This window comes from Pseudophryne corroboree, chromosome 10 (genome assembly GCF_028390025.1).
Source record: "Pseudophryne corroboree isolate aPseCor3 chromosome 10, aPseCor3.hap2, whole genome shotgun sequence".
In the NCBI taxonomy this organism is placed as follows: Eukaryota; Metazoa; Chordata; class Amphibia; order Anura; family Myobatrachidae; genus Pseudophryne; species Pseudophryne corroboree.
In genome coordinates, this window is record NC_086453.1 from 287,539,667 (window position 1) to 287,567,246 (window position 27,580).

At 45.7% G+C, this 27,580-nt stretch overlaps 1 protein-coding gene across 1 annotated transcript in view; it reads right to left on the reverse strand.

Moving 5' to 3' along the window:
- Positions 1-1,282: 1,282 nt before the first annotated feature.
- Positions 1,283-27,580, reverse strand: part of TTC34 (tetratricopeptide repeat domain 34) — a 183,494-nt gene continuing 157,196 nt past the window's right edge. The window contains exons 8-10 of the mRNA XM_063941789.1: positions 26,923-26,974; positions 20,536-20,974; positions 1,283-2,552 (exon numbers count right to left, since the gene is read on the reverse strand). Of these exons, the coding sequence (XP_063797859.1) occupies positions 2,031-2,552; positions 20,536-20,974; positions 26,923-26,974 (1,013 nt within the window). The 3' untranslated portion in view covers positions 1,283-2,030. The remainder of the gene's footprint in view (positions 2,553-20,535; positions 20,975-26,922; positions 26,975-27,580) is intronic.

Consider the following 27,580-nt stretch of genomic DNA (forward strand, 5'->3'; position numbering starts at 1 on the left):
TTCAGCAGTTTTTTATTTTTATTTTTTTATTACTGGATGTGTTTTTTAGACATTTGTATTTTGCCTGTAAAAAACTACGTATGCGGTGTAATGTATATTGTGGTGTGTGTGTTTTTATAGTTATATATATATATATATATATATATATATATATATATATAAATACTATGTTTTTATAGTTTTATATATATATATATATATATATATAAAACTATAAAAACATATACATATATATAAAACTATGGGCCTAATTCAGACCTGATCGCTAGGGTGTGATTTTTGCACTGCTACGATCAGGTAGTCGCCGCCTACAGGGGGAGGGGGTAATCGCAGTGCAGGGGAGCGATCGCATGTGCAGGAGAGCTGCAGAAACAGAAGTTTGTGCAGTCTCTGCACAGCCCAGGACTTACTCTTCCAGTGCGATGATCGGGGCCGGAGCTGACGTCGGAAACCCTCCCTCCAAACGCCTGGTCCTTCCTGCATTTTTCCGTGCACTCCTCTAAACCGGTCAGTTGCCACCCACAAACGTCCTCTTCCTGTCAATCATCTTGCGATCACCTGTGCGATCGCTTTGTTCGCACCATCCCATCACTGCCTGACGCTTCCCAGCGCGGCGGACCGATGTGCCTGCGCACTGCAAAGCATGCGCAGTTCAGACCCGATCACCTGCTGTGCGAAAATACACAGCAGCGACCGGGTCTGAATTGGGCCCTATAACGGGTCTCATTTTGCAGTAACTGCTGACTAAGGGGCTGATTCAGACTTGATCACTGTGCTGCACATTTTGCTGTCCTGCGTTCGGGTAGTCGCCGCCCCCAGGAGCAGTGTAAATTCACCCGTGCAAGTGTACGATCGTATGTGTACGCAGAGCTGCAAAAATCTACTTTGTGCAGTCTCTGCGCAGCCCAGGACTTACTACTACAAATATTTGTCATTCATATTAGTCCCCGCCCTTGTGTGTGGCCCTCGAATATTCACTGGAAGTGTTAAGCGGCCCCCCAGCTGAAATAATTGCCCACCCCTGTACTAAAGGGAGGTTTAGGGGTAGGAATTAGGGTTAGGACAGAAATACTTACTGGAACACCGGTGGATTGGAGATCTGACCTGGAAGTAAGTATTGTCTACATAAATGTTGATACTATGATTGTCGACATATCGTATCATGGGTAGCAATCTTACCGCCCTCCACAGATCTTTACTGAAAGATAGAATGTGAAGGCTGCAAAGTCAGATTACGTTTTACACAATATGTGATAGAGGTCCCATACATGTTGCATAGAGGTCCCAAACATGTTGTACTTTATTTGCCCAAAAAAGGTATTGATGGGTTTCATAAAGTATATTAGATATAAGTCAGGTAAAATACACCCTGCGTGTTTGTAGCTGACATACGTTTTACATATCTGATACATTTCCTAACAAATTAAATAAAACACTCAACATTTAATAATTACCATAGCTCCTTAAATACAATGGAGTGGGTATTTGACATTTGACAAGTAATAACATTTCAATGAAGTGAAGAACTGTTGCAGAATCAACGCATCACACCCAGCAGTCTAGCTTTCCAGTGCTAGTCATGAGCTGCTTTCTAACATAGCCTAATATATTGGAGTGTGGCCAGAGCACTGTGGGTGTGGTCATTAGACTATTATTATTATTATTATTATCCTTTATTTATATGACGCCACAAGGGTTCCGCAGCGCCCAATTACAGAGTACATGAATAATCAAAACAGGAAAACAGCAACTTACAGTTGATGACAGTATAGGACAAGTACAGGGTAAATAAACATAGTTACATCAGCAGATGACACTGGAATAAGTATCAGGTGGCAGAAGACTGCTGGAGTTGATGCAGTTGAAGATTATTAAAGTAAGAAAGGATAAGCACATGAGGGAAGAGGGCCCTGCTCGTGAGAGCTGACTAGGGGCATATCCTGGGCAATGATGGTGCGTGGCAGCCTGGCATGATACTCGTCACTTGATAAAGGCATATGAGGTGTAACTGGTTCTGTATTATCTTTACATTAATGAACAATACACCCAGAGGCTTCCCTTTTTATCTTGGATTTTAGTCTCTTCAGCTCTTGGTTGTTCTCATTAATAAGCAGTCCGCATTCAGTCAGTTTCCATGACTCTTCCAACAATTTCTGCTCAAAACATTTATGTGCGAAGTGACTGAATATTTCTGAGAGTCTGAGTTTTCCCGGGGCATTGCTAATGGCTGCCAAGGCCAATGTGCTATCCAGGCTCACAGCCTTCATATATTGCCTACAAGCGGCTTCTTCATCTGGTGCCGACAGCAGTAGCTGGCCTTTACAGCAAAAGTCTTCTACTTGTGTCTTGAGGTCATTAGCGCTGTGCCTTTGGATTGCTTTATCCATATCTGTAATGGCACTTTGGTAATCTCCAAGGCAGGAGAGGCACATGGCACGCTGGCGGAGGTATTTGGGGTTATTGTGACTGGCTATAACAGCCAGGGAAAAATAATCCAGAGCCTTTTCATGTTTGTTTTCTTGAGTAAACGAGCTCCCCTCTTGTCCTGCGGTCTGCAACAAACAAGAAGAATGTTAACTGGAACGCTCATTAAAACATCAAATAAATAAGCAGTTGTTTAGGCCAGGCTCCTGCAACACGTGGCTCACCAGCTGTTGCAGATCCAGAAGGACCAGCTGGCCATCTTTGTAGCTTCACAACAGCAGACACTACTTTGTAAGTGCTGGAACCTATAGGTACCACAACAGCAGAGGTTGGCAGTGCAAGCTGACACCTCTTTAGCAGTTGGAGAACCATAGGCTGTCTACCTAGTCATATATGCCAAAATTCCAGCCTAGGAATAGGACAACATAGACTATACACTCGATCTAGCAAAACCATGACAATTATGGATGAGACCACACTTGCTTACAGACTATGCTCCTATCTTTGCCCCCACACACTAAGATGGAGTACCATACTGAATTATGGAATCCTAGGGGATCTCTGTGCTGTCGGATTTCCATGGTTCTTCATCATGTCCTCACACTGAAAGGCTGAATATATAAGAAGACTGCAAACCTTATGTCTGCCTTGCCCCATCATCAGGCCAATAGCAGCGTCATGATGAGATCAGGTGACGGAGCAGGCACAGAGCTGTGTTTGGAGGCTATTCAGCCATCAGATCTCCCATTCTGAGCAACTGATAGAACCATAGACAGTACAGATGGGGGAATACCAAAGGTGGAGTCCATATAAATCCGGTATTGCCAAGCAACGTGCGAGTCTAACTTCTCTCACTGTCCACTGGTGGAAGTAGCCTTTCACTTATATGCCTTTTTATCCTCTCCCCATGCACACTGGCAGAAGCCATCTATCCCTCTTTTTATACCACTAGACATTTTACTTAATGTGTGCCCTTCTTGGTGTTTGCATAATAAAGCCCATGACATTAGGAAATGCCTACAGGAGAGGGATTTGAGCAGGAAAAACAGAGCACGTAAAGCAGAGATATCGCAATATAATAATGTACACAATCAAAGAAAATACATGTCATAATTATCTTATTATAAACCTGCTAAATAAGCATTTGTGTATTCCTGAAAGTAAAAGTAACTGTAGTCTAAAATACATACCTCTCAATATTTACATTTTAGAAATCAGGACACTATGAGAGGATGACCGCACCACATCTGGAGGTGTGACATCATCATGTGGGGTATTACTACAGTACTGTACTGTATATTCCCCAAGTGCATACCTAGCACGTAATAAGTGCCAGGCCCCCTCTTAGTGATGCCAGGTGATGAAGTTGCAGGCTCTGACACTTGGGACAACAGTCCATGCTGCCAGGAAGATCCGGCAGCACTCCGGACAGTTGAGAGATTGTAAATATAGAACCATATTTAAACTTACTGTAACTAAAATGTCCATCATACTATTTTACATTCCCCTGTAGTATGCTGCAATGCTAGGAGGTAGTGACTTCTCTGAACAGACAGAAAGTGACTGATTGCTTGGCAGATTTGATTTGCAAAAAAATGCACTTTAGCGACTGATCGATTCTTACCTGGGTACAGGAGCAGTGATATAACTGCTTCTTAAATAATAGTCTCATCTATTTTGATCCCATTAGGACAGGGGACGGAGCTACAGTTGTCTATCATGAAGAGTCGCGTCACATGGATCTCTAGTAATAATGGGTGCAAATGATGCAAATGTTTTTGTGCCGGTGCAAGTCTGGCCTGCTCTGAGTCGGACAGAACTGGGCTGGATCTGTCTATCTGTGACATAGGACATTTTAAGGCGTGAACTGGGCGATGACAATGCAAGTGAGCCAAGTGAGCGTGTATCATAAGCTCAGTGCGATTCTGAGTTGTTTGTACGGGGAAGGGGAGCTTCTGCTTCTGACGGATCTCTTGCACATATTATGGGGCTGGTTCAAGTGCATAAAGCTATGGCGGTTGTAGCGGCACAGGCTCTCCGCTTGCAGATGCACACACCCCCACATTTGCCCTGAGGATTCTCAGATTAGCATAAGGCAGTAAATTAGGCTACTGTGGCTGCCGGCAACTACAGCCACTTTGTCTGCGACTTGGAATCAGCCCATTGAGGTAACACCTAGCAATGTATTTATCTCCATGGCTCATATCTACTTTACCTTAGTAATCTTTTACTCTTTATTTACATGTGTGAAGTACTCCATGATTGGTAGAACCCTGGGAAGCCAAAGTGCAGGTGGTAACTAATCTACATCATCCAAATTGGTGTGTGTGTGTGTGTGTGTGTGTGTGTGTGTGTGTGTGTGTGTGTGTGTGTGTGTGTGTGAGGGGGGTTCTGTGGGACAAATTTATGTTTGTACGCAATGCCGATGTTTTAACAACAGAGCAATTATCAGCAGACTGCGCACGCGCCAAGGTACCTTTGCAATCGCACTAACATTTTATACGCAGAGTGATTGACAGGAAAGGATGGCGGCAAAAACGCAGGCATGTCATGGCTGTTTGCAGGGCGTGTATCTGCCTTCAGCTGTGATCATGTCCGTAGAGCAGGATGTGTGCGGAGTGTGCTCCGCACATAGCACTGCAGGGTACGGTGCACGGTTGGCAGGACTTGTCAATTACCAATTGACTTCACTTGTGGCTGCCCCCCTTTTTGAAGCCCAGCATCTCCTGACCGCCCCTGTCTCCTACGCTCACCCCTTTTGTTGCTAATACCTATACAGCATTCATGGACTTGACTTGATAGCTCCTTGTTTTTCAATTGCACTGTCCTTTATTACATTTCGATGTGCCTGGAATTCAAACCCGTTGCCTATGACATTGCAGTCAGATACTCTATTTATTGAGCTATCTACCCTTGCATAGAAAGGTAGAGAATTCCAAGCTGGAGACTTTTAATTGTTTGAAACTTAACTTGTACTTTGTAAAGGGATGATTAGTGTTCAGCTGGGCAGATCTATGTAGTGTGTGGCTGCAAGGAATTGAATGTGTGGCTGCATAGTACATAGATCTGCTCGATTATGGTGCTGGTTATTCTTTTTTTCCATGGTACAGGGAGCTTCATATAGTTAAAAATCTTATAGTTTTTATGCGGGATCAAGTGGCTCGTGGGTGGGGTGTTTGGCTGGGATGCAGCAGGTTGTGGGTTTGAGTCCTGGGTGTGGCAGTATATTGAAATGTGTTATTTAATGAGGGGTATTGTGGATGAATGGTAGAGAGTCCTCGGGCTGAGTGCATAAATGTGGTATAAAGATGATTTGTGTCCAAATTCATCTCCTTGCAGTGATCTATAAATCTTTAAAATATATGTGTGGAGAGAAGCATCATAGCATGGGCTTTCTCTGGGCTCAATTTCGTCACGCCCCCTCCCTGCGAGGCATATGGGGGAATGGGGGGGGGGGGGGGGGGCTCCAATTCTCTTTCTGGCACAGAGCACCAAAAAGTCTAGTTACGACTCTGACGTAGAAAAACTAGAGATGAGCGGGTTCGGTTTCTTTGAATCCGAACCCGCACGAACTTCACTTTTTTTTTCACGGGTCCGAGCGACTCGGATCTTCCCGCCTTGCTCGGTTAACCCGAGCGCGCCCGAACGTCATCATGACGCTGTCGGATTCTCGCGAGACTCGGATTCTATATAAGGAGCCGCGCGTCGCCGCCATTTTCACACGTGCATTGAGATTGATAGGGAGAGGACGTGGCTGGCGTCCTCTCCATTTAGATTAGATTTAGAAGAGAGAGAGAGAGAGAGAGAGAGAGATTGCTGTGATACTGTAGATTAGAAGAGAGTGCAGAGTGCAGACAGAGTTTAGTGACTGACGACCACAGTGACCAGTGACCACCAGAGACAGTGCAGTTGTTTGTTTTATTTAATATATCCGTTCTCTGCCTGAAAAAAACGATACACAGTCACACAGTGACTCAGTCTGTGTGCACTGCTCAGCCCAGTGTGCTGCACATCAATGTATTGTATATAAAGCTTATAATTGTGGGGGAGACTGGGGAGCACTGCAGGTTGTTATAGCAGGAGCCAGGAGTACATGATAAATAATATTATATTAAAATTAAACAGTGCACACTTTTGCTGCAGGAGTGCCACTGCCAGTGTGACTAGTGGTGACCAGTGCCTGACCACCAGTATATTAGTAGTATTGTATACTATCTCTTTATCAACCAGTCTATATTAGCAGCAGACACAGTACAGTGCGGTAGTTCACGGCTGTGGCTACCTCTGTGTCGGCACTCGGCAGGCAGTCCGTCCATCCATAATTGTATTATATACCACCTAACCGTGTTTTTTTTTTTCTTTCTTTATACCGTCGTCATAGTCATACTAGTTGTTACGAGTATACTACTATCTCTTTATCAACCAGTGTACAGTGCGGTAGTTCACGGCTGTGGCTACCTCTGTGTCGGAACTCGGCAGGCAGTCCGTCCATCCATAATTGTATTATAATATATACCACCTAACCGTGGTTTTTTTTTCGTTCTTTATACCGTCGTCATACTAGTTGTTACGAGTATACTACTATCTCTTTATCAACCAGTGTACAGTGCGGTAGTTCACGGCTGTGGCTACCTCTGTGTCGGAACTCGGCAGGCAGTCCGTCCATCCATAATTGTATTATAATATATACCACCTAACCGTGGTTTTTTTTTTCGTTCTTTATACCGTCGTCATACTAGTTGTTACGAGTATACTACTATCTCTTTATCAACCAGTGTACAGTGCGGTAGTTCACGGCTGTGGCTACCTCTGTGTCGGCACTCGGCAGGCAGTCCGTCCAACCATAATTGTATTATATACCACCTAACCGTGGTTTTTTTTTCATTCTTTATACCGTCGTCATACTAGTTGTTACGAGTATACTACTATCTCTTTATCAACCAGTGTACAGTGCGGTAGTTCACGGCTGTGGCTACCTCTGTGTCGGCACTCGGCAGCCCGTCCATAATTGTATATACCAGTGACCTAACCGTGGTTTTTTTTTCTTTCTTTATACATACATACTAGTTACGAGTATACTATCTCTTTATCAACCAGTCTATATATTAGCAGCAGACACAGTACAGTGCGGTAGTTCACGGCTGTGGCTACCTCTGTGTCGGCACTCGGCAGCCCGTCCATAATTGTATATACCACCTAACCGTGGTTTTTTTTTCTTTCTTTATACATACATACTAGTTACGAGTATACTATCTCTTTATCAACCAGTCTATATATTAGCAGCAGACACAGTACAGTGCGGTAGTTCACGGCTGTGGCTACCTCTGTGTCGGCACTCGGCAGCCCGTCCATAATTGTATATACCAGTGACCTAACCGTGGTTTTTTTTTCTTTCTTTATACATACATACTAGTTACGAGTATACTATCTCTTTATCAACCAGTCTATATATTAGCAGCAGACACAGTACAGTGCGGTAGTTCACGGCTGTGGCTACCTCTGTGTCGGCACTCGGCAGCCCGTCCATAATTGTATATACCAGTGACCTAACCGTGGTTTTTTTTTCTTTCTTTATACATACATACTAGTTACGAGTATACTATCTCTTTATCAACCAGTCTATATATTAGCAGCAGACACAGTACAGTGCGGTAGTTCACGGCTGTGGCTACCTCTGTGTCGGCACTCGGCAGCCCGTCCATAATTGTATATACCACCTAACCGTGGTTTTTTTTTCTTTCTTTATACATACATACTAGTTACGAGTATACTATCTCTTTATCAACCAGTCTATATATTAGCAGCAGACACAGTACAGTGCGGTAGTTCACGGCTGTGGCTACCTCTGTGTCGGCACTCGGCAGCCCGTCCATAATTGTCCATAATGGGCCCGGTGTTTGTGTCGGCCACTAGGGTCGCTAATCTTACTCACACAGCTACCTCATTGCGCCTCTTTTTTTCTTTGCGTCATGTGCTGTTTGGGGAGGGTTTTTTGGAAGGGACATCCTGCGTGACACTGCAGTGCCACTCCTAGATGGGCCCGGTGTTTGTGTCGGCCACTAGGGTCGCTTATCTTACTCACACAGCGACCTCGGTGCAAATTTTAGGACTAAAAATAATATTGTGAGGTGTGAGGTATTCAGAATAGACTGAAAATGAGTGTAAATTATGGTTTTTGAGGTTAATAATACTTTGGGATCAAAATGACCCCCAAATTCTATGATTTAAGCTGTTTTTTAGTGTTTTTGGAAAAAAACACCCGAATCCAAAACACACCCGAATCCGACAAAAATAATTCGGTGAGGTTTTGCCAAAACGCGTTCGAACCCAAAACACGGCCGCGGAACCGAACCCAAAACCAAAACACAAAACCCGAAAAATTTCAGGCGCTCATCTCTAAGAAAAACATGGCGCCAGCATCGCTATTGACGCGGCCAGTCTGTGTAGCCATAGGTTAACCATAGGAGTCAATGTTCCTCGTTATTGCGGCGGTGCTGCGCTTAAGTACACAACTGCAGAGGATGGCACAAGTGGACATCTATTTTCTTTCCTGGGCGTCAGCTTCACTTGTGATGCTTAGCAGTTCCGTGACATAGAAAACGCAGCTGCGCAGGCATTTGTGCACAAACATGGCCATGTATCAGCATCTGCTGCTAAAAAGAGTTTGGAGTAGAGCTACTGTGTGTTGGTTTTGCTTTAAATTCCCTGTACTGTAACACAGAACCCAGCAACAATTGTCAGCATCTAAACACATGATCCTGTCTCAGCGGATCTCGGAGCAGTATCATCTCAATTTTACTGAAATTCATACCAGGAGTTTTGCATTTTAAAATACCCCCATTAATTTATACAGTCCCGAGAATAAGAAATGAATTCAACAAGCAGAGGATTTTTATTGTGCATCTGGCCTGTACTGAAAAACAGGAACATATCCTGCGACAAATCTTACAAAGATTTGGATAAAAAGGACAGCTGACTACCATGCTGTAGGGGATTGGTATGAAATACCTCCAATCAAAATGCCGACATTCAAAATCCCGACACCAATTGACCGATGGTCAAAATCCCGACAAGGTCAAATCCCGACATGGACAAAATACCGACAAGGTCAAAATATCGACATGTAAAATGGCAACAGGTCAAAATACCGACATGCTTTTTTGTGTATGTCGACATAAGTTAACATGGACACCATATGAAGTGTACCGCTCGGCACACTATTATATTCCCCCTCCAGGTCCACTGGGATGGTAAAGTATGAACAAGTCGGTTTCAATGAAAAAAAATCATGAAAAACTCATGTCGGTATTTTTATCTGTCGGCATTTTACATGTCGGTATTTTGACCTTGTCAGAATTTTAAATGTCGGTATTTTGTCCATGTCGGGATTTTGACCTTGTCAGGATTTTGACCATTGGTCAATTGGTGTCGGGATTTTGAACCTCGGGATTTTGATTGGAGGTAAACTGACTGCATCCCTGCTATAGTATTTACCTCATAGTATAGTAGTACAGCTGGCTACCATGCTATAGTATTAACCTCATACTACAGTATAGTAGTACAGCTGGCTACCATGCTATAGTATTTACCTCATAGTATTTACCTCACGCCAGAGACCTGCATCTGATGAATAACCGGGATGGGAATAGAATCCCAGCGGTCGGGATCCCGGAGGTCAGAACACCAACACCAGGATCCCGGCCGACAGAATGCCGGCAGCAGGGCGAGCGATAGAAAGCCCCTTTCGGGCTCGGTGGCTTGCTGCAATCACCACAAGTTCTGTTCCCACACTATGGGTGTCGTGGACACCCACGAGTGGGAATAGCCTTGGCACAGCTGTCAGCATTCTCGGCAGTTGGGATACCGGCGTCGGTATTCTGACTGCCGGGATAGTAACTACATCCCGAATAACCAGCTATGGCAGGCTGTTGTAGTCATAAAGATGGACGTTTCGTCTTAGCGAGTCTTTGAATCTAAGATGTAAAAAATTTTATGTCCCACTTTTTATTGTCATGTGGAATGGATCAGAGTTAAGAGGACAATGGATGGGGCGTGTTGTTTGCCCGGGCTTTAATGAAGCACATGTAGAAGACAGTTGCTTTTCCATCCATTTACCAACTGCCAACAACTTTACTGCTTACATACTGACTGTTACATAACCTATAAATGGATGGCAGGTGCCCCAATATGCTGCAAGCATTCCATTTCACCGTCAACAGCTCTTCACGCACTAAGTGTTTTGTCAGAAGAGCTGTGTGAGTGCACAGGTGCGCAGTAAAAGCTTTTCCCCAGCTAGATGGGATTATTTTCTGTTTATCTAGGCTTGGCAAGTAACCATTAATAGTCCATTTTGAATATTGCAGTAGCAGCTGATTCATTTGTTTAATAATGACTTCACATTATTGTACATTATAAAATAAAGGTTTTTGAGCACTAAGCTGGCAGAATTATGATGGGAACTGCTCAGTGCCTCAGTAAGAGGTTATAGAGGTGGCTGCTACAGTAACAATTATTTTAAAATTCATATTATTTAATAGTAGTTGTGCTAGTAAACCAGTCAGAAAAACTAAAGTACAGTGGAAGCACCTGCCCAAGTTATTGAGGGCACACGCGAACAGCAGCAATCATTTTGGGAGTTGATGTAGAGTTGAATGCAGGTCAGTTTTGCAGATATATCTTGGATGTCCATTGGAGTGTGCACAGGGGGGTGGGTGCCTTGTGTGTACAGGCACACCCTAATGTTAGGCACTCCCGGCGCTACCCTACACATGCCGGGACCGCTTAGAGTGAGGCATGGCAACAGCTAGGATCAGGGGTGGCTCCAGAGGAGGGGCTGCAGCTCAGTTCAAAATTCAAATAGGGGAGTCACACCAACTGTCAGTGAGTCAGTTTGAAATGGCAGTTGGTGACAGTTGGTGTGGCTCCCTATTTGCAGCCCCTCCTCTGGAGCTGCCACTGGCTAAGATGCAGCGGCAGCTAGTGCCCAGAGTTATGCCAGGGCAGACAGTCAGTTCTGGACGGCAGTTGCACCGTTATGCTTCATTCATATCATGCATGCCATGCAATACATGATGCATCTGAAGAGAACGGCCTGCACATCTACTCACAGCGAGTGATGCCAGAAAGCTGAGACTGTCAAGGGAAGTGCACAGGCAGGCAGTGGGTGGATGATGAAGGGAGGAGTGTGGCAGATGCTCCTCCCCTTAACAATCTCATCACAGTGCAGCACTTCACTGTCCCTCTTCCAACTCCAAAATCTGCAATCCACAAAGTACAAGAAGTGTGGGGTGTTTTTATAAACTCAGAGGCAGGGGCGGATTGGGAACAAAAAGCGGCCCTGGAAGAATTTGTACTAGTGGCCCCACTTGGACAGCACCAGAGGTGTAAGGTCTAGCCATGGCAGCAGCACCCTCCCACCAAGACTTTCCAGATAGTGGGGATGTCTAGCATCAAGGGGGAAGTTAAAAGGAAATGAAATTAAATGTTATGAGCACATTATATGATACACCTTTAGAATTTAGGAAACTATATAAATCTTTAGAAAGATATATTTTCTTACTTATTACACCAACCGTATCCCAATCACTATTCACTCAATCTTATAGGTCAGCCAAGCAGTTAAACACAGCATACACTAGATCATCTGCAATCACAGGCAAAGTCAGTTTCATATATGCAAATTGTTTGGCATCTTATTCATTATGTCTATAAATAGGACTACATGTCCTCAAACAAAACAGGCCCCGCGGGTGCGTCGGCCAACCGGGAATCTTCCCTGTAGACCCTATGGCCAATCCGCCTCTGCTCAGAGGCGACTCCAATTGCCTCTGGCAGTTCCACCCCTGCCTGGTAACATAAAGGCCTATACTGTATCTAGGTTATTCCACCTGAGACAGAAAATTATTTTCCAGGTGGACCATCATGTCAAAAGATTACTTAACTGATGTCCTGACAATATGGTGGTTCCCCTGACATTATGTTGCCCACTCCTAGTAAATGAAGTGTGAAATAGAATTCAGCGTGGGACAAGCAGAGCCTGGCATGGGACAGCAGGAATCCAGCGATGGACACTTACTGTACCTGTCCAGAAGGATTCAAATCCAGCCAATCAGCACACTCCAATTTGAAATTGACACCGCTGGCAAGCTATTCATGGCTGCTTATTTAGGTGCTGCTACTGGGAAGAGCCCAGTGGAGGGAGAACTTCAGGCCTGTAAGAAGAAAAACCGTTGGAGATGGAAACCAGGACTGGTAGGTGGTGGGGTCAAGCCAGAAGATGGCAAGATCAAACCAGAAGACTTCAAAGCAGCGACAGTGCATTGAGAATGGGTCTGTTGTTGAAAGGCAAGCTAAGAACCCAAAGAGTGGAGTGGGCCTGCACTGATGGAATACATCAACAGAAGCCTCTTCCAATGGACTGGGTAGGTGAAGGTTACTGAAGCATTTGCATCTGTGATAACAATTTACCCATCCCAGCCAAGGACAACCCCCAATGGTTTCTTCCCATTCTATGAAAAAAGGGACCACACTAATTTTCTTTTGTTCTCCTTCCAGTATCAACGATCATGTGTATACTGGGAGGGACACCTGGCTGGTTCAGGGATAGATGCAAACGGTGGTGAGTACCTTCACGGGTCCTCTACTACTTACAGAAGCCTTGCTCATCTAGCTTACCCCTAATATTTTGTCCAGGTACTGTAGCATGTTTACCACAAACAACAACAACAACAACCTGGCTGCGGGAAAACAAATCATGTGAACATTGGACCACATGTAAGTAATCTTTTGGTACTAGATGTTTCTTGTATATTGTTCCCAAAACTGATACCTTAAATTTGGTCACAATTATCCTTTATGGCACTGATAGACAACCTGGTTCACGTCAGGTATATATACAGGGTGGTCCTCTAACCTTCAGAAAGGTCACGTTACTAAGGTTTCTATAACATCTATTTTAACGGAGACACATGAATTACATAGGTTATATGGTTGATTAAAGCCAGGGGAAATGCAGACTTGAAGTTAGCCAGTCACAGAAACCCTACATATTACTCTTAAGGGTTGATGTATCAAGCAGTGAAAAATGTGGAAAAATGGACCAATGGAGAAGTTACCCATAGCAACCAATCAATTTTGAGGTCGCATTTATCAAGTACACCCTATAAAGTGATAGGTAATACCTGCTTGGTTGCTTTGGGCAACTTTTCCAATGGTCCATGTCTAAACTCTGTTCACTGCTGATTCAGTACATCAACCCCCTAAGCTCAGCCATAAATTACAACAATACATGTAATCAATCTTTTACAACATGTCAGCTGGCGTGTGAGATAAGTGTTACAAGCTGTAGCAAATCTGACAATAAAGCAGGAAGGAGCTGGGGGCCGTGGGTGAAGGTTTGGAGAGCTGCATATTGCCACTCTGGTCATTGTAACAGAGCATGTGCAGGAATGCATTACAAAGTGGTAAAGTTCAGTAACATAATTTTGACGGGCAGACAGTGTGGTTTTATAGATCAATCCATCACCTCCAGGGTCATGCATATTAATGTAAAACCCTGAGAAATAAACAGCTGTGCACTCGTTATGCAATAAATAGCGCTGCACTGTACAACGCCAAGCAGCAGATCTTTGAACCTAGGATACAATGTAAAATGTTTTCTCACGTGTTCTGCAATGGATTTCTCAGAAATACATTTTCTTGACTTCAACATGCTGCCCGGCTGTCAGATATTAAGTGGGGTCAAGCTAACAAGCAGAGGAGTTCACCGTGCAGCAGCCTGCAAAATATTAGCGCGTCATGTGACCAGATCGCATCTTGCTTTCAGAGACAGATTAAACACTTGGAAGCTAGAATATAAAAACTAATGAGCACAAACAACAAGACTTTTATCATCTATGTCACTTACTGTTACAGCATTACAGCTTGTGTTGAGTCCTGAAAAGTCTTTTTCTCATTAGTGTTTCCTTCTTATGCACCTGAGTATGTGTATCCCTAATAGAGGCTCCACTTTAAAAGTGAAACACATGGGGAGTGAGAAGGGAACTGGTTGTTCATATGTAACACTCGGCTGTTTGGGACAGTTTCTCGGGAATGTGATAAAGGGTGTTATTAAGGTCTTGTTAGCAGTGGTGCATGTACGCAGGTACGCTCAGGTACGGAGTACCCTTAAGAATTTGGCAGCAGGGGTACGCAGTACCACCCACTGCACCTATGACTGCTATTACTGCAATTATAATGCACTGCCGAGCAGGGACGGATCTAGACTTTTCTTTAGGGGGGGGCGGTTTACTGTTTAATCTTGACTCCTCCCTCTACAGTCCCAACTCCTCCCATCTGCAATACTAACTCCTCCTCTCTCAATTCTGACTGAACTTTTTGAGTGAGACTGAGATAGAGCTTTGTGATTGTTCTATGTACATGTGACTGTGTTATGGGGTAATTGTATTTATTAGCCCTAGTACCCACACACCAGCAAGTGAGGGGCAAATTCTCTGTAACCCTTGCTCTCCTGGCTCCTCTGTGCTGCTGTAGTATAAGTTGCAGCACATCGTTCTGCCTCAGGCTCTCCCCGGAGAGCTCTCTTCTGCTCAAAAGTGGGCGTGGCTATGACTGTGTTAGGGGGGGGCGGTCGCCCCCTTCGCCCCCCCCCCTAGATCCGGCCCTGCTGCCGAGCAACAAGACCATGGTGTTCGGCAGCATGACTGTGCCTCCCACTTTGTTAGGACTACAAGGAGCGCGACGGTGATGTCACGAGATCACATCGTGCTTCCTCTCCTGGCGACCGCGGCTGGCACGAAGGGAGGAATCTGGGGACTGGGCTTGGTGCCTTTTCCCGCAGTGTCCAGCTGTTTCCCTGCACTCGACTCGAGTGACGCATCAATGTTGAAAAGGGGACGTGGCCTATGGAAAAGGGGGGGGGGGGGGTTCGTGGGAGTGCTGCGCTCGTGAGCCACGCCCCCGTTTTCATCACTGAGGGAGCATGCCCAGCGCTCTGTGAGTACTGGCTATGCCCCCTGTCCCTTTGTCTCCAGTGAATAGACGCTGTGCCCATGTGTACAGCGTCTATTCTCCGCTGCTTTGCTAAGCAAAGCAGCAGTGACTTACAGGAGCCTCCCAACTGCCCCACCACCGCGGGACACTGCGGCCCGCAGGAGGGACAACGGGACAGTCCCAAAAAAACTGGACTGTCCCGCGAAACTCGGGACAGTTGGGAGGTATGCGCATCGGCACTGGGCAGCTTTTGTTCTTCACAGGCTGGGCTGCTGGGCATGTCTCTGGCTTCACTGTGAGGGGTAATTACTTTTTTATATAATGTGGACACTACTATATATATGTCTATTATTATGGGGGCATTACTATATATTTCTATTGTAATGTGGACACTACTATATATATTTCTATTATGGAGGCATTACTATGTATTTATTTTGTCATGTGGGACCCTACTATATATGTCTAATATTTTAAGACACTACTATATATTTCTATTTTACCGGGGGCGCTACTACAGTATATAGTCCTGTTATAATGGAGGCATTACTATGTATTTTTATTAAATTGGGGGCATTACAATATATTTCTATTATACTGGTCATGCCCCCTCATGATACGTGACCACGTTCATTTAGATTTGGGTGTGTTATATTGTTTCTGTACATGGTAAATACTGGCTATCTTTAGATAGAGAATTGGAAGGCTGCACTACGAGCGGCCATCCTGATTCTCTACATGGCCGGACTTGTCCAACAGGCCATCGTCCCGTCTGGCACTTTCCAGAAATGCCAGATGGCCAGTCCTGCCCTGGATAGATACATAGGTAAATATATCAGTTGTAAAGCGCAGCAGAATACGCTGCACTATATAAGAAACTGTTATTAATATTAATAATAATCATCATCATCATCATCATACTGTAGATATAAAACATAGATAGATAGATAGATAGATAGATAGATAGATAGATAGATAGATAGATAGATAGAAAGGTAGAAACATATGGCCATCACAGACAACCTGCATCAATATACAGTATAGGTGCCACTGATGCAGCAACGGTGCCGCCCCTCAGCCTTGCGCCATGGGTGGTGGCACAGCCCGCACACCTTAGTTACAACCCTGCACACACTAGGGGGGTCATTATGACCTGATCGCGCGCTGCTGTTCTTCGCAGCGCAGCGATCAGGTCAGAAGTGCGCATGCGCCGGCACATGGCTGACAGCTGACGGCTGTCGTTGCCTAGTGATCGCTTCTGCCTGATTGGCAGGCAGAGGCGGTCGCTGAGCAGGTGGGGGTGTAACGGCGGCATTTGGGCAATGTTTTGTGGGCGCAGTCCAGCCAGCGCAGGCATGGCCGGACCGCGCGGGACGTCACAAACTGCCGCTGCGACCCGGGCAGTGACGAGTAGCTCACGGCCAGCATGAAAAAGCTGCGCCGGCCAGGAGCTACTCCTGATGTGCAAACGCATTTCTGCTGTGCAATGCTTTTGCCCTTCTGCGGGGGGGGGGGGCTGACATGCAGGGCGGACTAGCTCTGTGCTGGGTGTCCCCCCGCATGTCAGTGTGCCTGATCGTAGCCCTGCAACATTTTGCAGGGCTACAATCAGATCTGAATTAGGCCCATGGTCCGATTTTAGGACAGAAGCAAATTAGCCTATCAGTCTGTATTTGGATTGTGGGAAGTAACCACAGCACCTGTGGGAAACCCATGTGAACATTGGAGGTTGGCGGGGCACATATGAACTCCACATAAATGTAACTAAAGATATACTGGCAGACAGAGGGTCACTGATAACCTTGGACACTTGCTTTGTAAAAATGCACTGTGCTGACTGGCAAAAGACAGGTGCAGTAAATTCACAATACCACTGTGTTTGAAATGATGGCAGTCTCACCTTAATCCCGACACTGTAGAGGGAGGAATTATTAATACTAATGATAATTGTTATCTCCAGAAATCATAAAGGTATTACTATGTTGTAAAATAACTTAGTAAATAAATACTATTAACCACTTGCGTTACCTGCCTTGGTCACGTCACATGCGACCCTCTATCCCCCAGGGTCCGCAGCCCCCAGCGGTCCACAGCCACCGTTATGCGCTGCCCCTTCTGTGTGCCAGGACCGGCGTCCACTCCTGGAATTGTGCCCCAGAATGCTGTTCCGCCGGCATTTTGCAGAGCATGCTCAATGAAGCACAGTGCAGGGAGGGGGCCGTTCGTTCCTGTCCCTGCACAATTTGACAGAGACCAGCTGCAGCAGAGGGGAGTGATCATTAATCTCCCGTGCACATGCACTGCTGTGCTCTGCATGGGGAGGGGGGGAGCATATGCCCTTGGGAGGTATCCCCCAGGGGGGAAACTTTAACCATACCTCCCAACTTTCAGTTTTTGAAAAGAGGGACCCCTCTGTGTGGCGAAGCTGCGCCTGTCTGAAAAGGGGGCATGGCTTATGTGAAATGGGCGTGGCTTCACGTGAATGCCGTGACCGCCTGCCACGCCTCCCGGTTACATTACTGAGGGGGCATGCCCAGCGTTCTATAAGCTGCTGGCATGCCCCCAGTCCCTCTGTGTCCTGTGAATAGATGCTGTGTGCATGCGTCTATAATGATTGACAGGGTTCTCCCAACTGCCCCCCCCACCGCAGGACACTGCGACCCACGGGTGGGACAGCATGACAGTGCCACAAAAACGGGACTGTCCCACGAATATCGGAACAGATGGGAGGTATGCTTTAACCAGTGGGGATGGAGGAAAGGAAAGATATAGTTATATATTTAAATTGAGGTAGCAGTTGATTTACTGACCGACAGCCATTGACCGACAGTCAAAATACCGACATGGTCAAAATACTGGCATTCATTATACCAACATGTTCAAAATGCTGACATGCGTATTTAAGGAATTTTTGCCCCAAAACAGACTTGCTCACCCTTTACCATCCCAGTGCACCTGGAGGGGGAATATAACAGTGTGCCGAGCGCAGCATGGCGAGCGTAGATCGCCATGTGAGGGAACGCGGTACACTTACATGGTGTCCATGTCAACCTATGTTGACATTGACAACAAAAAAAGAGAAAAACTCAGGTCGGTATTTTGACATGTCAGCATTTCAAATGTCGGTATTCTGACTCTGCAATTTGAACATGTCGGCATAATGAATGACAGTATTTTGACAGTGTCAGTATTTTGACAGTCGGTCAATGGCTGTCGGGATTATGACCGTCGGTATTGTGTCCGTCGGTAAATCCTACTGAAACCTTTAAATTGTGCTGGGAGAGGGGGTTTGTTTGAAACAAAAATAAGCTACTATTATTAGAATTTGCGACCTCTTGTGGTCTATTGCAAATGGGGGTGGGAAGTTATTTTATAATGGGGGCCTATGTACACGTGAGGGGGGCAAAACACCCCCTTAAATACTGTATATATTTTTTTTAATAAAATATTTTAATATTTTATTAAAAACACTTTTTAAACTGTATTACGTAATAAAAAAACATTTTCTGAGCGGTTTTGTTGGGGGGGGGAACGTTGGTTAAGTAGTTAATAGAAAGAGCTGTGTTACTGCAGAACTTTAATCACTTATTAATGAAATGCTACGGAGAACTGTGTCTGCACACTGTCCTTAACTGAGCTGAACTCACTAAACCAAGTACAGTACACTGGTTATTTTAGATAATTTTCACTCATAAAAGTGACATGTTACATGTTTGCAGTTATTGAAAACGTTTGTCCAAAACAGTCTAAAAGTAGTTTGTATTCCCCTAAACATATGACCCCACAGCGTTTTGTGTTGACAGATTGTGTTTATGATTTGCCAGCGCATGGGATGCCAGTGGTCAGAATACTGACACCGGTAACCCGGTAGTTGAAATTCTGACAGTGGGTAGGTAAGAGTGTTGCCCCCTAGTCCCCTACCCCCTAACCATCCCTGCCCCGCAACCTAACCCTAACTCTCCCCCCTTAGTGCCTAAACCTAACCTCCCTCGGTGGTGCCTAACCCTAACTCATCCCTTCCCTCAGCCTAACCCTAACCTGCCCTACCCGCAACCTAACCCTCCCCCCCCTCCCCCACCTCCCCGGGTGGAACCTGAACCTGTACCCCCGGCATTATGCCTAATCTGCTATACTTACGTTCATGGTGCCGACTGTCGGGATTCCAGCATCAGTCTCCTGACCCTGACGGGATTCTGGTGTCTGCATTACGACTGCCAGGATCCCGTCAGTCAGCAACTTGACCGCATCCCGTCTGTTTTATCACAAATATATTATGTAAGATCATTAATCTAGGAAGTCTATGGGATTCTATGGGAATCAATCTCCTCAGATAGGAGTAGACTAAAAGCCTCCTCGCACTGCACATCCCACCAGGTTCCAAAAGGCTCTTTGGGTTTGAAGTATGCTCTCTCTTGATTCTGCTGAGAACCGGGTCATTTCCCATTTGGCGGATAGCCTCGAGTTAGCTCTGTTAACGGACAGGCAATTTTAGAGTACTGAGGCATGAATTTTCGATAATAGCCACAAAACCCTAAAAATGATCTCAAATCCATGAGGTTGTCCGGCCTGGGCCAATTCTTCACTGTCTTCACTTTATTCGGGTCAGTGGCGACCCCATGTCGACTTACTATATGACCGAGATATCTCACGGAGGATTGACAGAACTTGCGCTTTCCGATAGATGGTTTTAGTCCTCAGGCTTGTAGGTGATCCAACGCTTTAAACAGGCACTCGTTATGTTCGTTAAGTGTCTTCCCGAACACAATGATGTCGTCAAAATAAACCAACACCTTGCGGTAGCACATATCCCCGACGGCCTTCTCCATGGTCCTTTGGAACGTGGCTGGGGCTCCGATTATACCTTGGGGCATCTTCAGGAATTCATTAAACCCAATAGGACATATGAAAGCAGTTTTGGACTGGCCTGCTACGCTCACTGGGATCTGATAGTATCTGCATCGTAGGTCCAGCACCAAAAACCACTGACTACCCTGCAAACAGTCTAAGGCTTCATCCACTTTGGGTACAGTGTATTGGTCAGGAACCGTTCTACTATTCAAGGTGTGGTAGTCATGCTACGACTATGGGGGAGGCATACTGAATTTCCGAGTCCGCTATTACATTATTCTCCAGCAAACCCTGTAGATGGTTCCTAACATCCTCAAAGTCGTCGGGCACCAGCCTCCTCAATCTCTCCCTGAAAGGGGTATCATCTGTCAATCTAATATGGTGTTCCACACCTACAGCTGAACCTAGGTCCCATTCGCTCTTGGAGAAAACGGCTTCTCTTTGTAATTGTTCCATTAGAAGTCGTCTACATTCATAATCTATATCACTTCCTGCGAAACAGGAGTCTAGGTTGAGCGTCGGGGAAGGCTGCTCCTCCTTAATAGACACCTCTGCCTCAGAGACCACGGCTGAACCTTTCACCTTCTGCCACCTACAGTTTCCTTCCATTGACCCACTTCCCATAGTATCTTTACTTCCTAGTTCCTGTTTCTCGCACCACCGGATGAGATTCTTGTACATCTTGGTATTGGTGCCCACGATACCGATTACACTGAGAAATATGAACGATCTTGTTCATTAATGAACGAGATATCGTTCATATCGCTCAGTGTGTATGCACCAATGATGATCGATTCGTGGTCCCATGCTCGTTCATCATTGGTGCCGGATCGTTTATGCCTGCAAGCCGATATGGACAATACCATGCAGGGCTATGGGGCCAGGTGACAAAGGGAGTGAAGAAACTTCACTCCCCCATCACCCCCGCCGTCGGTTCGTCCGTTGTCTGTATCGGCCGTCGGGCACCTCGGTGGCCAATCGGCCAATGTGTAGGGCCCTTAAAGCTATTAATGGGACAGTCTCATTATGTGAACTCAGTCCCGGTTCGATGTATCTGTGTAACTATGTACCCTAAGGGGGTCATTCCGAGTTGTTCGCTCGTTGCCGATTTTCGCAACGGAGCAATTAAGGCGAAAATGCGCATGCGCATGGTACGCAGTGCGCATGCGCTAAGTATTTTTGCTCAAAACTTAGTAGATTTACTCACGTCCGAACGAAGAATTTCCATCGTTGAAGTGATCGGAGTGTGATTGACAGGAAGTGGGTGTTTCTGGGCGGAAACTGGCCGTTTTCTGGGAGTGTGTGGAAAAATGCAGGCGTGCCAGGATAAAACGCGGGAGTGTGTGGAGAAATGGGGGAGTGGCTGGCCGAACGCAGGGCATGTTTGTGACGTCAAACCAGGAGCGAAACGGGCTGAGCTGATCGCAGTGTAGGAGTAAGTCTCGAGCTACTCAGAAACTGCTAAGAATTTTCTATTCGCAATTCTGCTAATCTTTCGTTCGCTATTCTGCTAAGCTAAGATACACTCCCAGAGGGCGGCGGCCTAGCGTGTGCAATGCTGCTAAAATCTGCTAGCGAGCGAACAACTCGGAATGACCCCCTAAGGACGGATACCGTTGTTCGCTCAATCCCCACTGAGGGGTTGTATGGGGATGTCAGAGATGGAGGCTTTTGAACATTGAAAAGAGAGGTTAACTAACTCTCCTGTGTTGGCATATGCGGACCTGGAACTCCCCTAAGAAGTCCACATTGACGCCTCGTTAGATGGGCTGGGAGGAGTTTTATATCAACTTCAAGACCAACAACTAAGACCTATTACTTATGTTAGTAGGGGATTATCCAGCAGTGAAAAGAAGTATCCTGTCCATAAACTGGAGTTCTTGGCACTCAAGTGGGCAGTAACAGAAAAAATTCATGACTATCTCTTTGGCGCAGAGTTCTTTGTACAAACCAATAATAACCCCTTAACTTACATCCAGACTACCGTTAAGCTCGAAGCTACTGGTCATCGGTGGTTAGCTGCGTTAAATAATTATAATTTTACCATAAAGTACCGACCTGGGTCCATTAACCAGGATGCCGATGCTTTGTCCCGGATGCCGCATCAAGAAGTTGATGAGTATCTGAATGAATGGGTTGAAGATCCCACAGCAGCTGTAAAAGGGCTATGTCACCAGATCAGTATCACTCTAGATGTAATGGTGGCAGCCATCCAATTGACTGAAGCCTTGGATCACGCCATATTCCCTATATGTCACCGCCTGAATCGATCAACTGTGGATGGATTGGAGGTCATATCATTGGGCCTGCACTGCTGGCTTGGGAGCAGTGGGCTGAGTTGGACATATCACCTATCGTACAGATTTTAGAGAGTCATCCTATTGCTAAAGTTGAAGAGAATCTGTCTGTTAAGTCGCGAGTATTGCTTCGCCAATTGAAAAGATTGAGTTTACATAATGGCATAGTAGACAGGAGCAGCCGATGTCCCGATGGCAGTGACAGGTCGCAGATAGTGTTTCCGGCCAAATATAAACAGCTAGTATTGTCGGAATTGCATGATCGACAAGGCCATTTGGGGTATGACAAGACCAAAGGTTTACTCTCTGAACGCTTCTTCTGGCCTTTTATGAACCACGATATTGAACAGTTCTGTAGGACCTGTGGGAGCTGTATACTGTGGAAAACATTACCCGCCAGAGCCTTTAGTGAACATCCAAACTTCTGGACCCCTGGATTTGATATGTATCAACTTTTTATCCTTGGAAGAGCCGGGAGGCAAGGACGGAAACATACTAGTGGTCCCTGACCATTTTACCCTGTATGCGCAAGCCTACGTGACACCCAATCAAAAAGCTGTAACCGTTGCTAAGACCCTGTGGGAAAAGTTCTTTCAGCATTATGGGCTGTCCGCAAGGATACACTCAGATCAAGGGCGGGATTTTGAAAGCCAGCCCCTGCTGAGGGGGAGGTGGTGGTTCCTTCAGTGCTGCACACTCGCATGGAACCCGGCTGCCGAGGTGGTGTTTGAGCTGCATAACCGGAGGTAGGAGTGGGTAGGACCGGAGACAGTGCCATTACCCAACAGACAGGCCCGGCATCCATTTAGCTGCTGGGGGAGTGACAGTCCAGCTGAGGCAGCCATTCAGCCCAGAGCTGGGGGAGGGATGATTATTTTCAGATAGACAGCTGCTTCTGAAGGTCGGGGGAGTAAGACAGTAGAGTGAAGCAAGTCACAGTCTGCAGCCCTGTCGCTCAGTTTCAGGCACTAATACTCCAGAAGCTCTGTTAGTGTAATTAACCTGTTAAGCTGTTGTAAGACCAACTGAGAAGACTGAAACCTGTATGCATACTGTCAACCTTGAATGATAGCTTCAGGATATCGCAGCTATAGCCTCATTGGAACGCCTTACCGCCTGTATGGTTTCAGGATACAGCCAGAGATGACTGGCTCAGGAGATATTGTTATATTTCCCTGGTTGAGGATCTAGTGATGATAGGCATTGGCCTTGGATCTCCGACAGAATTCTATCAATCGTAGCTAGCCCCTCCTTAGTACGAGCCTTCAGTAACCCTCATACATGCCTACCTTTTAAGTCTCTTCTCCGGGAGAAGCCTGGAGAGGAGACGCAGCAGGCAAATTCAGGGGGCGGGGCCAAACTGTGATATCATTAGGCCCCACCCCCAAGACGAGGAAATTATAGCTATTCGCTGGTCCATGAGTAGGGGGCGGGGCTAAATGTCACGATTAGCCCAGCCCCTTCAGACGGCTTTCTGATAGTGTATTATTTTATCCTTATCCTGCCCGCTTCACTAGGAAGCGGGCAGGATTGTGCGGGTTGTGGGAGAGTCACCTTCCCTTTCCTGGGCTGCGGGGGACTGCCCAAAAAATCAGGTAGTCCCCCGGCAGTTCAAGGCTAAGCAATGCACGCTAATAGATGAAAAATGACATTTTGGGGGGGGGGGGGCATATGCACTGTGGCATTTGTGTATATTTCACTGTGGGGCATTTGTGTATCTTGTAGTGTGGGGCATTTGTGTATCTGGCACTGCGCAGAAAATGTGTATCTGGCACTGTGGGACATTTGTGTATCTGGCACTGTAGGAGCATATCTGGCACTGCTGGGGGCATATGTGTATCTGGCACTGTGGGGGCATATCTGGCACTGCTGGGGGCATATGTGTATCTGGCACTATAGGAGCATATCTGGCACTGCTGGGGGCATATGTGTATCTGGCACTGTGGGGGCATATGTGTATCTGGCACTATTGGGGTCATATGTGTATCTAGCCCCCCTTATGTGTATCATGCCCCCATTTTCACTGGCCACGCCCCATGTGGCATGTGGCCACACCGTACCACTAAGACATTACTTGCACCACTGTGAAAGCTCCACTTACTTTAAGTAAAGGGATTGGTTCCACCTAACATTCACGTGTAGAATATTTATTGGTCTGCGTCAAACAGTCCTCATTTATATCGCTCATCATATTGGTGAGTAATAGATCTCTTCCACCATTCGCACAAGTGTCAGAGACACAATTCCCAAAACTAAGAGGTATATTTACGAAAGTGTGGGGTTTTAAAAGTAGAGATGTTGCCCATAGCAACTAATCAGGTTTTAACTATCTTGTAGAAGCTGCTAGATAAATTATAAGTAAAATCTGATTGGTTGCTATGGGCAACATTTCCACTTCTAAAAACCTGCACTTTAGTAAATATATCCCTAAGATTTAGGCTAAACACAAGTTCAATCATCAAAATGGCCGACTCCACTGTTTTTTAGTGTCACGTTAGTTAACAAAACACTGATATTGTAAAACTAAATGGTCCACATTCATAGGAATCATAGGAATTCAGTTTGTTTATGTCTATTTTACAGCATGTGTTAATATAATTATTTTATTTTGGTATATATTGCATAACGAAGGAAAAATGAATACAACTCAAGTCAATGCAGCTGTATCAAGCAACCGGAATCAAGGGAGGTAAACAACATCTTTTATTGAACTCCGGTGAGTAGTGACAAAGTTATGAGCTTCCCAGTAGGCTCCGGGTGTACCATGATTCATACACAGCTGAACAGGTCTATTGTGGTAGCACAGTTCAATGCTAGGACATAGCTCCAAGTCTTCAAACAGATACGTAACATAATATCCCTATGTAGAATAGTGCTCATTTCTATATCCTGTTTCCTTCCCAATTATATCAGACGTCATGAGGGAAGATAACATTGCACTAGAAATTTTGCGAGAGCTAATCACAATTCCGCAGTGAGCCCCTTATTCAGAACCTATAAAATATTGCATACTGTGCTATAAGTTGCTGCATGATCAGTAAAGCAATTTGCGCTGATGGGGTGTATTTATCATTGGTGGTTAGTGAGCGGTGTAGCGCTGTAGGTCACAGCAATGAAGACTGTTTTACCGCTACTATGGCATTTACCATGCTTGCCAAGCCCCTGCAGGAAACCACTCTCCTCTGCAGTAATTATTTGCCTTTCACTGGCAGCCTAACACTGCAGTAAACAGGAGGAAGCAAATATCCCTTGTTTAAGCTCTGCGCATGCACAGCTAGCATTGGCTCATACTGCTACTCGTGACCAGGCAAGGTATCTAGTGAAACCTCTCCAGCTGCACTCCACCCCATGTAAAAGGTAAGTAACGCTGTCCTGAGATGGCGTTACTTTGCTAGATGAATTGAACTATTTTGTCATCCCCATAGGGATGGCGCTGAATGCCGGTAACTAGTGTAATGTCACATATCTCCTGTTGTTAACCCTTTTATTTCATAGGACAAAGTGCAGGACCTTTTAAACTACACTGACATAAAACCTAGAAGTCTATCCATAGTGCCATGGATCTTCAACCTATGGCCCTCCAGCTGCTGCAGAACTACGCATCCCATCATGCCCTGCCACAGTTTTGCTATTAAGGCATGGTAAAACTAAGGCAGAGCATGCTGGGATGTGTAGTTCCGCAGCAGCTAGACGGCCACAGGTTGAAAACCCATGCATTATGCCATAGATGTCATAGCCAGATTAAAGTGGGGGCACAGGGCATACTGTACCCCAGGCCCCTTCTGTCAAGACCCCCCTCCATCACTAGTTCTCCCTCTTGTGCAGCAGCAGAACCAGGCAGCCAAATTGTGAGCAGGACAGTATGCAGTGCAGACAGAGGCACAGGAGTATCAGGTTTCATGAGCTAACAATGGAGCTTACCGACCAAAGGATAGATAGGAGGGGGAAGAGAGCTGTAAGTGACCCAGGTATCCCAACGTTCTCTTCGTCCCACCTGGGTATCTGGGTCCTGCGTAACCTGTTATCTAATGAGAGCATTCGGTTCCAGAGAGACACAGAGAGTCCTCATGAGTCCTGTCCCAGTATCTAAGTAGTACAGAGGCTGCTGCAATTGAATTTACTGGAAGATACATTATACATATTATTTTTCTATGTGCATGTTAAGGTTGTTTAAGTTGTCTTTGTTCCACTACAAGAAAACTTTATAAAATAGTTGTCTTTCAATTAGTTAGAGCTATAAAGAGTACCCACGCATTATTAAACTACAGGTACTAGTTTAAATCTAACCATTGACTTAAATTTAATATAAACAATCCATACCTCCAAACATGACCCATTTCAGGAGGCATAAAATACTCTCTACCTGGACTTTCCTCTTAATTTATGATTGCTATCATCTCTGTTGAAATACCTTTCTAATCAATTAAATAGGTCAACATAAGTGATGCCATATTAAGAGGACAGTCCAGGTAGAGAGCATTTTGTCCCTCCTGGAATGGGTCATGTTAGTAGGAACGCACAATCTAACATCCCCCTTTCCTCGGGTCCCCCTAGCTTACGTGCCCTGGGCCCCCCAAGGCTTAATCCGGCCCTGATAGATGCACCTCATCAACTGACAAATGCATGCAAGTGGAGAAGTCTGTATGCATTGTCAATATACAGACCAGAGGTTCTCAAACGCTGTCCTCAAGGCACCCCAATGGTCCAGGTTTTAGGTATATCTATGGCTCAGCACAGATGGTTAAATCATCCCGAAAAGAGAGCGTGGCTTCTAACGGGAGGGACGTGGCCTTGGCTGAGTGGGCGTGGCAGTGCATCACGGACCCGTTATTTGCCATTTTCTGGGCGTGCCCAGCGGTCCCCGAGCAGATGGGCACCCCCCTGCTCCCCTCCCAGTATTGAATAGATGCCGTGCGCATGGTATCTATTCAGAGATCACTCGCTGCTTTGCAGAGAACAGCTGCAGCAGGTGAACAAAGCCTCCCCGCCCCCGGGACAATGTTGCCCGCGGGTGTGACAGC